General features: G+C 43.5%; 1 protein-coding gene and 1 non-coding gene across 2 annotated transcripts in view; both read right to left on the minus strand.

Annotated features, from left to right (window-relative positions):
- Positions 1–11,628, minus strand: part of LOC144673399 (uncharacterized) — a 30,234-nt gene extending 18,606 nt beyond the window's left edge. Inside the window, exon 1 of the mRNA XM_078535259.1 lies at positions 11,514–11,628. Coding sequence (XP_078391385.1) covers positions 11,514–11,628 — 115 coding nt within the window. The remainder of the gene's footprint in view (positions 1–11,513) is intronic.
- trnav-uac (transfer RNA valine (anticodon UAC)) lies at positions 6,251–6,323 on the minus strand. Its single transcript has one exon. It is a non-coding gene; the product is annotated as a tRNA-Val (tRNA).
- Positions 11,629–13,962: the final 2,334 nt, after the last annotated feature.

A 13,962-nucleotide genomic window follows, 5' to 3' on the forward strand; every position in this document is an offset into this window, starting at 1 on the left:
TGGCTCCATTCCTCCCGCCCACCCACTAACTCTGTTGCTCTGCTGCTGTCGCCATTTGCTTACCGCTCTCTGCTGCTCTGGTCACAAGACAGAACCACGCATGCGCAGGTAGGAGACAACAATGCGCATGTACAATAACACTACGCAATGCGCATGCGCCGAACGCCGAACTCTGTATCAGGCAGATAAAAACAAAAAGCTAAAAGCTACTGCGGATGCTGGAAATCCAAAACAAAATAAAAACAGAATTACCTGGAAAAACTCAGCAAGTCTGGCAGCATCGGCGGAGAAGAAATCAGTCAACGTTTCGAGCCCTCATGGCCCTTCAGCAGAACTGTATCAGGCATATTCTTTCCCGCTGTGAATGCTGGGTGACAGGTCCGCCATTAGAAGCCGATACTGTTTAATGATCCGATAATGACTGGAGATTTAGGGTCAACATATTAAATTATTATATCAATTGAGATAACAAAGTGCACATGCCTCTACCACACTTCTGTCCTGGGTGCAATTAACAACAGAACAAACCCTTACAGCTAGATGTCAATTCACTGGATTCTTTGCAGGTGAGGCAAAGAAATTATTTTTCTTTCCACACACTCAACATTTAAACTCCGTCTTGCCAGTAAGAATGTGCCTATTGCGGCTTAAATCTTTTGAACTTTTAAAGCCTCTGGTGACTGGTGACCAAACTTTGCACACAAGAACTACCAGAATTTTCTCCATCAGATGTGACTGCTGCTGTGTCAACTCATCAGATGATCAAGTGAATCATTTCCACATTCAGCTGGTGAATAATGTTTTCAACGTTTGACTTTACCCAGGAGTGTGCAGCTCAGACTTGGATCTCAAATTCTTCTGGAATTGTGTTCTACATTTTCATCCAAGGAAAAGAGAAAAACGATGCTGTAAATCTGAAATAAAAACATGACATTTTGGAATTCGAAACAGGACTGGTAACGTCAGCGGAGAGGGACATATTTTTCCTCTCAGGTGTGTGACTTTTCAGCAGGGTTGTACTGAGTCAGTGCACAGACCTGAAAACGTAACTCTGACTCTCAATCCACCGAAATTCCCAGATATTCCGAGTATTTCTATCATTTTCAGCCTTTATCTCTGGTCAAAGATTTTGCTTCTGAAATGGACGTTGGATTTATTGGTGACTAAGTTATATTGATTCTTGTCTATCCGCAAGTGGAAACATCTTCCAAACACTTTTCTAATATTAACAGCTTCGATCAAGTCATCCCTCACCCTGCTTTCCAGAGAAAACCTGTTTAACCTGTTCAATCGTTCTTGAATGTTATAACTTTTCAGTTCTGGCATCACTCCAGTAAATCTTTCTTGCACCTTTTACAGGGCTTCTGGATAACCATAATGATATGGAGATGGAGCATCCCTTTCAAAATAGGCACTTTTATCATGAGCCTGTTGTGTACCTTCTTGCAGTACATCGACTGAACAACATAAACTCCTCCCAGCTCCGCTTTCTTCACATTGAAATCCAGTGTGAAAATATTAACAGTTTCAAAGCTTAACAAGGTGCACAAGATTGGAAGGAGAGTCTGGCTGTGGATAATTGACACTGTGCACATTATTGCAATCACTACCTCGGACAATCAGGAAAATGAGCTCCTGTCAACCCATCCCAACTCAAAGCCTCGTGTCTTACATTCCTTGTCCCTGCTTTCCAGGGAAAAATTGGGTTCGTGAACTGACTTTGCCTGCATCAAGCAATTAATTGACCTGGGAGTTTAACGGGCACAGGGAGATGGAGGCGAGGCAGGGATAGAAGCAGAAACAGCTGCAGCATGGAAGCGTTTAGAATTTGACGTGTGTCAGTTACTTTCAGTGATGAATGTCTGCCGTGTGTTCCGTTGTCAGTTTCACAGGAGCCGCAGTGATGAGGTTGGTGGGTTTAGGAAATTGTAAGTTGTACATGAGCCGTTTGAACAGCAGGTCGAACACGTGCCAGCACAAATTTTATTTAGGGGTATGTATGCGGGTGTTTCATTTTTACAGGAAGGACGAGGAGGGACAGGGTCGATATAAATTGCTGTGGGAAAAAGGTGGGATTATGAAATTAGTTGAATTGCTCTTCCAGAGAGCCGACACGGACACGATGGGCCGAATTTACTCCTTTTCTGCTGTAGGCATTTATGATTTTATACCAACAATATTAAACTGTGCAGAGGACCAGTCATCGTGGCCGAGTGGTTAAGGCGTTGGAGTCCAAATCCATTGGGGTTTTCCGCTTCCCATTTTCCCTGGTTTTAACTCGCTGTCTACAGAGTTAATTATCAGTTAAATTGAATCTACTCCAACCAAACATTCGAGAGTTTTCATATTTCCGTTCATTCACGAAAACTGTCATGAAACTAGCACTGGAAAATAAAACAAACACAGAACCAGGTTGGTGTCATTCTTGATTCCCTAAAGGACATTAGTGAACCAGATGAGTTCTTATGACAATCGTTCCATGGTCACCATTAGACTTTCAATTCCAGGTGGGATTCCAACCCTGGCCCCCAAAGAATTACCCTGTGTCTCTGGATTACTAGCCCAGTGACAATACCACTAAGCCACCACCTCCCTGATTCTTCACTCTTTCTCATAATAAAATTCAGCAAAATAATAACAGTTTTAAAAAAATGTTTCTTCTGGCAGCGGCTGATTGGAGAGTGTTGGGCTGCATAATTGCTGCATTTCCCTGTCTCACTCACTGTGGAGCTGAGGAAGAGAGAAAACTTGATGCGTTTGTTTGATCCAATAACTTCATCGATTTCTATTTGGCTAGATGGAGGTACATGATGGTTTATTTTCTTTAAAATGAATATTCAGAATATTCTTTGAAATGAATGTTCAGATATGAAGATTGATGCGGGAACTCAGTGGGTAAAAGTCGAGCTTGCAACGTTGGGCGATATTTTCCTGTAGTTTCAGAGACACAGAGCCAGCCAGACCTGTGTGGGAATGAATGTTGATGGGGAGAAAACGACGACGGAATCGCCCCTGGGTGGCCTCAAACCACCGATGTTTTTCAGTTCTCAGCTGAGTGCACTGATCAATTGTGTAACAGAGACTGATGAAAGTTGACTCTTAGAGATCCCTTAAAGCAGGGGGTCAGTGAGTTAAAGCTTCAGATTGCTGCTACCAGAATGACAATTGTTCTCTGTCAGTTTCATTCTCCCAAAATTAAATTTGGGACATTCATTGTGGATACATGGAAACTGCCTGATCCCACCCACTGCAGACACATCCATGTTACCGGAACCAGCTCTCCTACAACAGTTGCCGTCTCCCTTTGAAACTTTCAGTGTTTTGTCTGTTACCAAATATTCTGATTGTCCCGAAGCCAATAATTCTAAAGGGGTTTCTCTGTGACACAGCGAGTGGTTAGGATCTGGAATGCACTACCTGAGAGTGTGGGGGAGGCAGATTCAATCGTGGATTTCAAAAGAGGATTGGACAGAAAATCCAGGTCTCTGGGGAAAAGGCGAGGGAGTGGGACCAGGCGAGTTAGTTTCCAGAAGAGTAAGAGGTCTCCCTTTTCAGACGGAGATGAGAAGTTTTTTATCTCTCTCGGGGGGTTGTTAGTCTGTAGAATTATTTTTCCCAGAAAGCATTGGAGGCTGAGTCATTGAATTTATTCAAGGCAGACTTAGACAGATTTTTGATAGACAAGGGAGTCAAGGGTTATGGTGGGCTGACAGGAAATTGGAGTTGAGCCCAAAACCAGATCAGTCATGACCTTATTGAACAGCAGAACAGACTCAAAGGGCTGAATGGCCTATTCCTGCTCCTGTTCCTGATCCCTATGTTGCTATCACACGGGCTGAATGGCCTCTATCTGTGGGGTAACTTTTGACCTGAAACTATGATACTATGAGGGGCTCGGGGGGTAAAATGGACTATCTTGGTTATGTTGGTTATGTTGTAATTCAGTGCAAACACCACTCAAGGCAATGGTTAGTGTGCATTGAGTGGAGATAGCATGGCCGAGCGGTCTCAGGGGTTTGGGTTTAGGCTTCAGTCTCCTGTGTGTGTTGCCCTTTCAGTCACATCATCTCAGAATCGGCTCGAAGTCGGCGTCCTTTTAAGATCTTCATTTTGGTAGGAAGAACAAGGAGTGTCAGTGTAAATTGCAGGGTGACCGGGAAGATGTGGAGCCGAATGCTCCCTATCACTACTAGAACAGTTCTGGGATGTTATATGAACAACATTAAAATCACCATAAGGCCTGTAGTCGGGGCCAAGTGTTTAAAGTGATGGGCTTGAAATCCATTGGGGTCTCCTGAAGCAGGTTTGAGTCTGGCTGACTGCACATCTTCCTTTAGATGCCTCCAGGGTTAGTTATTGGTTAAATTGAATAAAAACCTTCCAAACACTCCCGTGTGCTTTACCTGCTTCCCTTCCGCGTTTTTTCATTTCTGTTCATCTGCAAACATTTACTCAATTTGGAGTCTGGAAAGGAACAATAATTGGTCAAGTTGGTGTCGCCCTTGCTTTCTTTGTGTTTGCCTCTCCTTCGGTCTCTGTCACTCTCAGTGTAAATGTCTATCCGTGATCCTGTGTTTGTGTCAATGTGCTTCAGTTCCCCAAGGGGATGAACACATTTTTATCATCACAAGCTTTGTTCACATGAGTTAAACTCAGAACAAGCTGAGACACCAAGTGGAAATCAGGATTTCTATCCCTCTATTTTGGATTATGAACGGCTTTAAATGCTAGTCCGGTTAGCTCAATCGATAGAGCATGAAACTCTAAATTCTGGGGCCATGTATTTGAGCCCCACGCTAGGCGCCATTATTCCTGAAAACTTTGCAGCTTCCATGGGTGATCCCCAGCTCTCCATTGCTCCAGCAGTATCACCGCTCAAACTGAGTCTTTCTCCGTCCCACTTTGTGAAAAATCGATTTGGTTGTTTCTGCGTTAAAATTGCCCTCTGCTTCACTGGAAGTTGTTACTGTTCAGTGCTGAGGATTTGGTGCTTTCACTGGCAATTCCCGGTCAAGGAAATCCTTTTCCTTACTACTGTGTGAACTGTCACAATGAACAGAAATTCCTGATTAAATGAAACCAGGTTTGGCAGCGTCTGTGGAGTGAGAAACAGAGTTAATCTTCCAGCTGGATGATCTTTCATCAGAGCTGGAAAAGTCACAGATGTAACAGGTGGAAAACAAGTCCAGAGGCGAAGGGGAGTGAAAGGACAAAAGGGAAGGACTGTGATAGGTTACAAGGCATGAGACAGAAACTGACGAAAGGGATGATGGTGCAAAATGTGGGTGGGAATGGGACAGATTTAACTTCCTGCTGTTCAAACTGGCAAAAATATCACTCTTGATCAACCAATCACAACTACCGTTTCAAAGTAACTTTCTATAAGTGTTTCATTTCCATCCCCACTGCTGCTGCCTTCACAGTCATTCTATCATCTTCAACCCATTCCAGCAAAATCCACCTTCTTCCCTTGTGTTCAGCTCCTCTGACGTCATGGGACTGAGTAAATTCAGTGAGAATTTTTTTGTCATTTGGCACAAGATTCGGAACCAGACCTGGGAGAGGTTTGTGTCAGTGTAAACAGTGAAATCTCCCCTATTACCGCTATATTTTGCCGTGAACCACCGTCTCTATAGTCAGTGATTTGCAGCCTGCCATGCGCTTCTCTCATTCCTTATCTTCACCTCTGTATTTGCTCGCGGCCTGTTGCACGGGTGACATTTCCGGCGCTGATGCAATACTCCAGCTCCCACTCCACTGATTCAGGCGGAACTGATATGCGTTTTCAGTTTTCAATCAAGAAGTAATGCATATTTATATTAATCATTCTCATGACATTTATAAGCGCCAAACCTTAACCACTAGACCCCCATGTTTGCAGCTTTACAGCCCGGCTTATCCATGCTTTCTGTGCCTTTTATTTTCATTTCAAACCTCTTTCAACAGAGACACTTTTCTCCGACAAAATGACACGTTTCTCTAGAACACAACCGACTTCTTCAGCCAATGACAACAGCGATTGCTGTTAGCTGGAGCAGCATTCATTGTCTCACAGTCCCGGGTTGTCATTGGGTCCTTAAGCGACAAAAAAAGACAGAAATCGCCAACTCTCCTGTTACCCGGCGAGTTCCAACAGATAAGGCGAAGAGCAAGTGCAATACGGCTGTGAGATACTGCATTCAGCTAATATTCAACAACAAGAAGGAGCAACGCAGCTTTTCCTCTTACTTAAATGTGTAAGTTGCGGTAAAGTTTCTGCCCGGTTTCGAACCGGGGACCTTTCGCGTGTAAGGCGAACGTGATAACCACTACACTACAGAAACTCCATTGATAAATGCATCTGACTATAATGCAGTTCCGCAACAGCATTTTTGAGTCTTTGTTTTGAAGAAATGGAATTCGGCTGTTCTCATTAGGAATGCTGGAGACAGACCGATCAACAATGTCATCATCAAATGGCACAGCAGGTTGGATGGTCATTAGATTATCTCTTCTGTGCCAGCTTCCTTTTTAAAGAGGAACCAATTTGTCTCAATATATTTCTCTCTCTCCATAAGCCTAATTTTTCCCTATTTCAAGTCACTGTCTAATTCACTTTTGAAGAAGGAGTTTCTGCAGAATCCATGCACTGTTTCCCTTAATTAACAAAGTTTTCCCGACCCAGTAACATGAAGATTTGGACTTGGGTTTCTTCAAGTCCCTGGAGGATTGGATCCGAATCCCAGCACTGCCACAGTTTAAGTCACATTCCCACTTTGGGGAACTTTAGGAATTCCCTTTCGGAGAACAAGAGGAGATTCTAGTTGAATACAGGGCGGGTTGTGAACTTTATTTTGTTTGGAAAAACGCGGAGAGGCCATACAAATATTAATTGTTGTGGGAGAAAGGTGGGTGTGTGGAATTGGTTGAGTTGTTCTTCCAGAGAGCCAGCACAGGCACGATGGGCCGAGTGACTTATTTTGTAGCCATTTCTGATTTGACAAGGACACATTTGAGCTCGGAAGCTGCTGTTAGTCGTGACTGAATGTTTAAGGTGATGGATTTCAAATCCATTGGTCTCTCCCCCTGTAGGTTTGAATCCTGCTGACTACAGTTCTCATTATTCCTAATTTTAACCAGGTGCCACCAACTTCATCCCTGCGGCTCCTGTGAAACTGACAAGGCGACACACGGCAGAAATTCATCACTGAAAGTAACTGACACACATCAAATTCTGCCGCTTTCATGTCGCATCTTTTAATTCCCTGTTCTCCCTCTCAGACATTTCCAGGTCTATCAAATGTCATCCACCTGGAACTTCAGCCGCCACCTCGTTTTACTGAATATGGTCGATTTTCCGTTAGATTAAGTTAATAGGTGGCTCCATAGCTCAGTGGTTACAACACTTGTCTTGTAAGTCAGGAGGTGCGAGTTCAATCTTTTCTGGAACCTATGGATAACCTTCAGCTGAGATGGTGGAGTTATGTAGAAAGCTGAGAGACTGCAGAACAATATAGAAGAAGCAACTTAATAATTTAAAACACTGTGGATGTTGGAAATCTGTATTAAAAACAGAAAATGCGCGAAAAACTCACCATCTGACAGCATCTGTGGAGAGAGAAACATAGTCAATGTATCGAGTCCTTGTGACTCTTCAGAGCGAAAGGGAAGCAGAAAAGTGATGTAGTTTATACTGTTATACGAGGGGTTGGGTAGAGCAGGTGAGAAGGTCAGAGATAGGTGGGGGATCAGGAAGGGTTGACAAAGGAGTCAGGGACACAAGACAAAGGGAGTGTTAATGACAGCGGTTAGGGCGAAAAAAGATACTGATTGTGGCATAAAGGCAAGAAAGCAGAATGTGTGAATAGCAGAACAAGGATCAGCACTCTGTGAAAGAACAATTGACAGTTGGCCCTTCAGGGGCCTTCCTCCTCACTTTCCAAGGGCCAAAACGCTTCTTTCAGGTGAAGCAGTGCTTCACTTGCACCCCCTTTAATTTGGTCCACTGCATTCGCTGTTCCCAATGCGGTCTCCTCTACATTGGAGAGACCAAACGCAGACTGGGTGACCACTTTGTGGAACACCTTCGGTCTGTCTGCAAGTATGACCCAGACCTTCCTGTCGTTTACCATTTCAACACTCCACCCTGCTCTCAAGCCCACATGTCCGTCCTTGGCCTGCTGCAATGTTCCAGTGAAGCTCAACGCCAACTGGAGGAACAACACCACATCTTACGATTAGGCATTTTACAGCTTTCCGGACTGAATATTGAGTTCAACAATTTCAGACCGTAAACTCTGTCCTCTAATTTCACCCTTTTTAAAATCTCGCTATAAAAATGTATTTTTATTTTTATTTACTTATTTTTATTAATTTATTCATTATTTTATCCCCCTTTTATCCCCTTTTCTATCCTTTTTCCCCAATCACCGCACTTCCCCCCACACCAGCCCAAAATAGAGCCATCTGTTACTTGTTCCATGTTGCTCTTTCACAAAGTGCTGACCCTTGTTCTTCTATTCACACATTCTGCTTCCTTACTTTTATGCCACTATCCGCACCTTCTTCAGCCCTGACCACTGCCATTAACACTCCCTTTGTCTTGTGTCCATGACACATTTGTCAATCTCTCCTCCACCCCCACCTATCACTGACCTTCTATCCAATCTCGCCTGCTCTACCCGCCCCACACCGCCCCCCTCCCGCCCCCTCCCCGCCCCGCTTGAATAGCATAAATTCTATAACTTTCTATTTCTTTTCAGGTCTGAAGGAGAGTCATACGGACTCGAAACGTTAACTCGGTTTCCCTCTCCACAGATTATGTCAGACCTGCTGAGTTTTGCCAGCATTTTCTGTTTTTATAATATATAAGAGGTGATTGGCTAACAAGATGACAGACGGAGAAAAATGTAGCAAAGTCTGAAGTTACTCACTTGGTCATAAAAATAGTTTGAAAAAACAACAAAGCAGAACATGTTTGAAGAGGTGAGAAACTTGTGCTGATGTTCAAAGAGACTTGGCTGTACCTGTACAAAGAACACAGAAAGTTGCATCAGTCTCTGTAGCACAATTGGTCAGCGCGTTCGGCTGTTAACTGTAAAGTTTGGTGGTTCAGAGGCGAAGCCGTGAATATTTTTCCCCCATCAACATTCAGTGTCACTCAGATCCGGGTTGTCAATGGCGGTAAGAACATTTTCCACAAATGTTTCCAGTTCTACTGTTCTTCAATGAGTTTCGATTCAGGAAACTTTCGGCGTGTAAAGCAAATTTGATAACCACTAGACTACAAAAACAACACGCAGCTCCTTGCAGAACGACGTAGAATGTCAAACTGGGCTGTCTTATTGCACTTCAGAACCTTGTTTTGTGGAAGTACAATTTGGCTGAAAATCTTAGCCATGCGGCAGAGAAATTGATCTAAAATTAGAATAATCAGATGACACAGCACATCAGCAGCTCATTCAACACCTCACACATGTACGAACGGCCTTACAGCAAATCCGTCCCCATATTTCTCTCTTTCTTCCAAGCCATGCATTTTTCAGAATATAATTCGAAACCTGGAGAAGTATAAATGTCACGTGGTTTTGAGAAGATGCATCCGGTTACTGTTTAACAACAAACGGGAAAGATGCAACCTTTCCTCACACTTAATTCTGTTAATGCTTCTACCCCTTTTCGAGCGGGGAAACTTTCCGTGTGTGAGAGACCGTGATCCCTATTACCCTACACAAACCCTGCAATATAGCGGGGAAACTTTCCGTGTGTGAGAGACGGTGATCCCTATTACCCTACACAAACCCTGCAATGTAGCAGGGAAACTTTCCGTGTGTGAGAGACCGTGATCCCTATTACCCTACACAAACCCTGCAATATAGCGGGGAAACTTTCCGTGTGTGAGAGACCGTGATCCCTATTACCCTACACAAACCCTGCAATGTAGCGGGAAACTTTCCGTGTGTGAGAGACCGTGATCCCTATTACCCTACACAAACCCTGCAATGTAAAGAGCCCAATTTAACACATAGAAGGCAGAGGGCCGGGAATTTTCAGATTGGAAAGCCGCAAGTAGTGGAGTGCCACAAGGATCAGTCCCAGGGACTCAATTATTTACTATCTATATTAATGACACGGAGGAGGGGACGGAGTGTAATGTATCCAAATTTTCTGACGATACAAAATAGGTGGGAGCTCCAGTTGTGATGAGGACCTGAGGAATCTTCAAAGGGATATAGATAGGTTGAGTGAGTGGGCGAAAATTGGCAGATGGAGTTTAATGTAGGGAAGTTTGAGATCATACACATTGTTAGGAAGAATCAAAAGGCAGAATATTATTTTAATGGAGGGAGACTCCAAAAAAGTGCAGCACAGAGGGATTTGGGTGTTCCTATGCATGAAAGACAAAAATGACATGCAGGTGCAGCAAGTAATTTTGGCCTGTTTTGCTCGTGGTTGGAGTTTAAAAGTCGGGAAATCTTGTTACAGCTGTACAGGTTGTTGGTGAGGCCGCACCTGGAGTCTTGTGTACAGTTTTGGTCCCAAATTTAAGGAAGCATATATTGGCATTGCAGCCTGTTCAAAAGAGATTCATTAGGCTGATTCCTGGGATGAAGAGGTTGACTTATCAAGAACTGTGAAGCAGGTGAAGCCTTTATTCATTAGAGTTTAGAATACTGAGGGGTGATCTTATTGAAACGTGCAAGATTCTGAGGAGGTTGACAGGGTAGATGTTGAGAAGATGTTTCCACTAATGGGGGAACCTACAACTAGGGGACATAGTTACAGAATCAGGGGCACTCATTTAAAACTGAGATGCAAAGGAATTTCTTCTTCCAGAGGATAGTGAATGTTTGGAATTCTTTACCCAAGTGAGTTGTGGAGGGTAGTTCACTGAAAGTATTTAAAGAGGAGGTAGATAGATTTTTGAAATATCGGGGATTGAGGGCTATGAGGAGCTGGCAGGAAAGAGGAGTTGAGGCCTGGGGCACAGTAGCCATGATAATATTGAACAGCAGGACAGGCTTGAGGGGCCGAATGTCCGAATGGCCGACTCCTGCTCCTATTATTAATGCTCTTCTGTTCTTATGAAACGTGTCTCTGGTGAAAGAGGTCTGAAACAAAAATAAAAGGCCCAGGTAGCATAGATAAGCCACGTGGTGAGGCTTGTGAGCAGCTTTCTTGGTGTTCTAGTGGTGAGGATTCAGCGCTTTCACTGCTGTGGTCCAGGTTTAATTCCCAGTCAGGGAATGGAGATTTACTGACCTCGTGCAAACTGTTAAAATGAGTCTGGGTTGTTTCTTGATGAAAAACAGAAGACGCTCATCTCTGCCAGAATCAGTGGAGTGAGAGCTGGAGTTCTGCCTCAGAGCTGGAAATGTCACCCGTGCAACAGGTGGAGAACAAATATAGAGGTGAAGATAGGGAATGAGAGAAGGGCTGTGATAGGTGGCAAAGCCCAAACCAGAGAAATGTTGCTGCAAGGCAAAATATAGCGGAAATAAGGGAAACTTTACTGTTTACAACGACACAAATACCTCCCAGGTCTGGTTCCATATCTCGTGTTAAATGAGAAGAAAACTTCTCGCTGAAGCTTCCACTTTTTAGCTGCACCTCCTTCCAAACATTGCAAACTCCCCCTGCATCTTCCATCTTGATATTTTTCTCTGTGACATTTTGATATGAAACTGCACAACCAATGTGAATAAAGTTTGTGATGGGAAAAAGATGTTCATGCTCTTGGAGAACTGAACCACATTGACACACACAGAGGAACAAACACAGACATATACACCAAGAGTGACAAAGAGCAAGGAATTGTCTCTAAGGAGAGACAAACACCCAGAAATCAAGCCTGACACCAACCTGTTTCCGTTTTTGTTCCATTTCTCGCTGCAACTTTTGTGAATGTTTGCAGGCGAATAGACATTAGAGAACGTTGGAGGTTTTAGATGGTTTTATTCTACTTATTCGGACAATTGATTGTGCAGATACACTGTAAAATTCAGGAATGATAAGAAGCGTAATTGGCAGGATTCCAGCCTACCTGTGGAGGTCCCAATGCATTCAACACATGCCGCTTTAAACACTCAGTCACGAATCCAAGCCCCAGATTTGTATTAATGATGTTTGTATAAAATCATAGACGGCCGCATCAGACGGCCATTCAGCATGTCGACTCTCTGGAAGGGCAAGTCAACTCCTGTAGTTCCGCACCTCGACATTTCCCTACAGAAATTCATATTTATATTGCCTCTCCTCGTTCTTCCCATCAAAATTAAACACCGCACACTCCGCTGGTGTGAGCTGATATCTGTTGACCTGTTGGTTTGAATGGGGCTGCTGCAGATCCCAAAAGGTACATTACCTGAACGCTTGGCAGTGGTGGGATTCGAACCCACGCCTCTGTAGAGACTGGAGCCTTAATCCCGCACCTTAGACCGCTCGGCCACACTACGACGTTACCTACAGGTGCTCCTAATTCCCTTCACTGGTATTATCATCGAAATAGAACAGAAGCAAAGGAGCAGAAATCGGTCATTGGGAAACACGAACCAACTCCGCCAGTTAATCAGATCAACCTGCACTTTGTAACATACAGAAATCATCTCCACTATTAACTTCATTATTTCAGTGTTTCACTATTTCAATGTTTCAAATGATGTGTTTTTTTTCCTGTGGTGACTGTGCATGTTTGCTCAATGAAATGTTGGTAAAAGGTATCGACTGAGGAAAATGAGGAGATGATTGGTCAGAACAGATATTTGTTTTCTGAAAATTCGGTTTGAAATCAACTATTTTTAAAATTTGAATAATTGTAAAAGAATTCCGAATCCAACCCTTCATCTCAACGAGTCAGGGAATCTTTGTTAATTTTCACCCACTGAGCATGGACACGGCAGCAGCTCCTGCACCTCTTTCAGTATTGTTTCTCTTAACTCAGAGTTTTCAAAAGGGAATTGGACAATGATTTGAAAGGGAGAAAAAAATCAGAGTTATGGAACGAGACAAAGAAATTGAGATTAAGTCGAAAGCTCTTTGTGAAAATCTGACATCGATACTATGGGCCTCTTGTAGAGCTGTGCCTTTTGATGATGACATTGTTGATCAGTCTGTCTCCAGCATTCCCAAAGAGAACAGCCGAATTCCATTTCTTCAAAATAAAGACTCAAAGTGTTGCTGCATGACGTCACCGCTTAACATTTTAGTGAGGCCCATTGAGCTTTTTTCCTGTCCCCTGTTTCTGCAATGCAGTGGTTATCATGTTTACCTCATACGTGAAGAGTTGCCCCGTTCGAAATTGGCCAGAACCATCACCAAAACTTGCAGATTGAAGTTTGTTAAAGACAGCAGGATGCAGTCATGTGTCCTGGTCACTGTTTATCCTTCAACCAAGGTTATAAGATCTGTGCATTGTCAAGTCCCTGGCTTTGGTTGTTTGTTGAGCAGTGATTGGCTGCCGTGCTCCAGCATAAAAACAATGACTCTCCTTCAGAAGGAACTTCAATAAAAACAAAATATTGGAAATCTGAAATAAAAACATTAAATGCAGGTAGAGCTCAGCAGGTCTGACAGTGTCTGTGGAAAGCAAAACCTGCAGAGTTTCTCCAGTATATTCTGTTTTAATTTCAAAAAGTGCTTAACTGGCTTGAAAGTGGTTTCAGACATCCGCTGGTCAGGAAAAGCGCTGTATAAATGCAAGTCTGTCTTTCCTTAACTATCTTTAAATCCCAGTCCTCTGGTTACTGATCCCCGTCATTGGAAACAGTTTCTCCCCATCTGCGCCATCAAGCCGCCCGTCCCCACTGCCCCCACCCACATTATTTCGAATAGCTCCATGAAATCTCCACTTAAACTTCTTTGCTCTAAAGAGAACAAACCCGGTCTCTATAATCTCTCCACAAAACTGAATTTCCTCATCCCTGGACATGATGCGCCTTGCATTGAGGGATTGAGATGAGATTTTGGAAAATATTGTCAGTTGGC

The sequence above is a fragment of the Cetorhinus maximus genome, unplaced genomic scaffold, assembly GCF_964194155.1.
Source record: "Cetorhinus maximus unplaced genomic scaffold, sCetMax3.hap1.1 HAP1_SCAFFOLD_360, whole genome shotgun sequence".
NCBI lineage: Eukaryota > Metazoa > Chordata > Chondrichthyes > Lamniformes > Cetorhinidae > Cetorhinus > Cetorhinus maximus.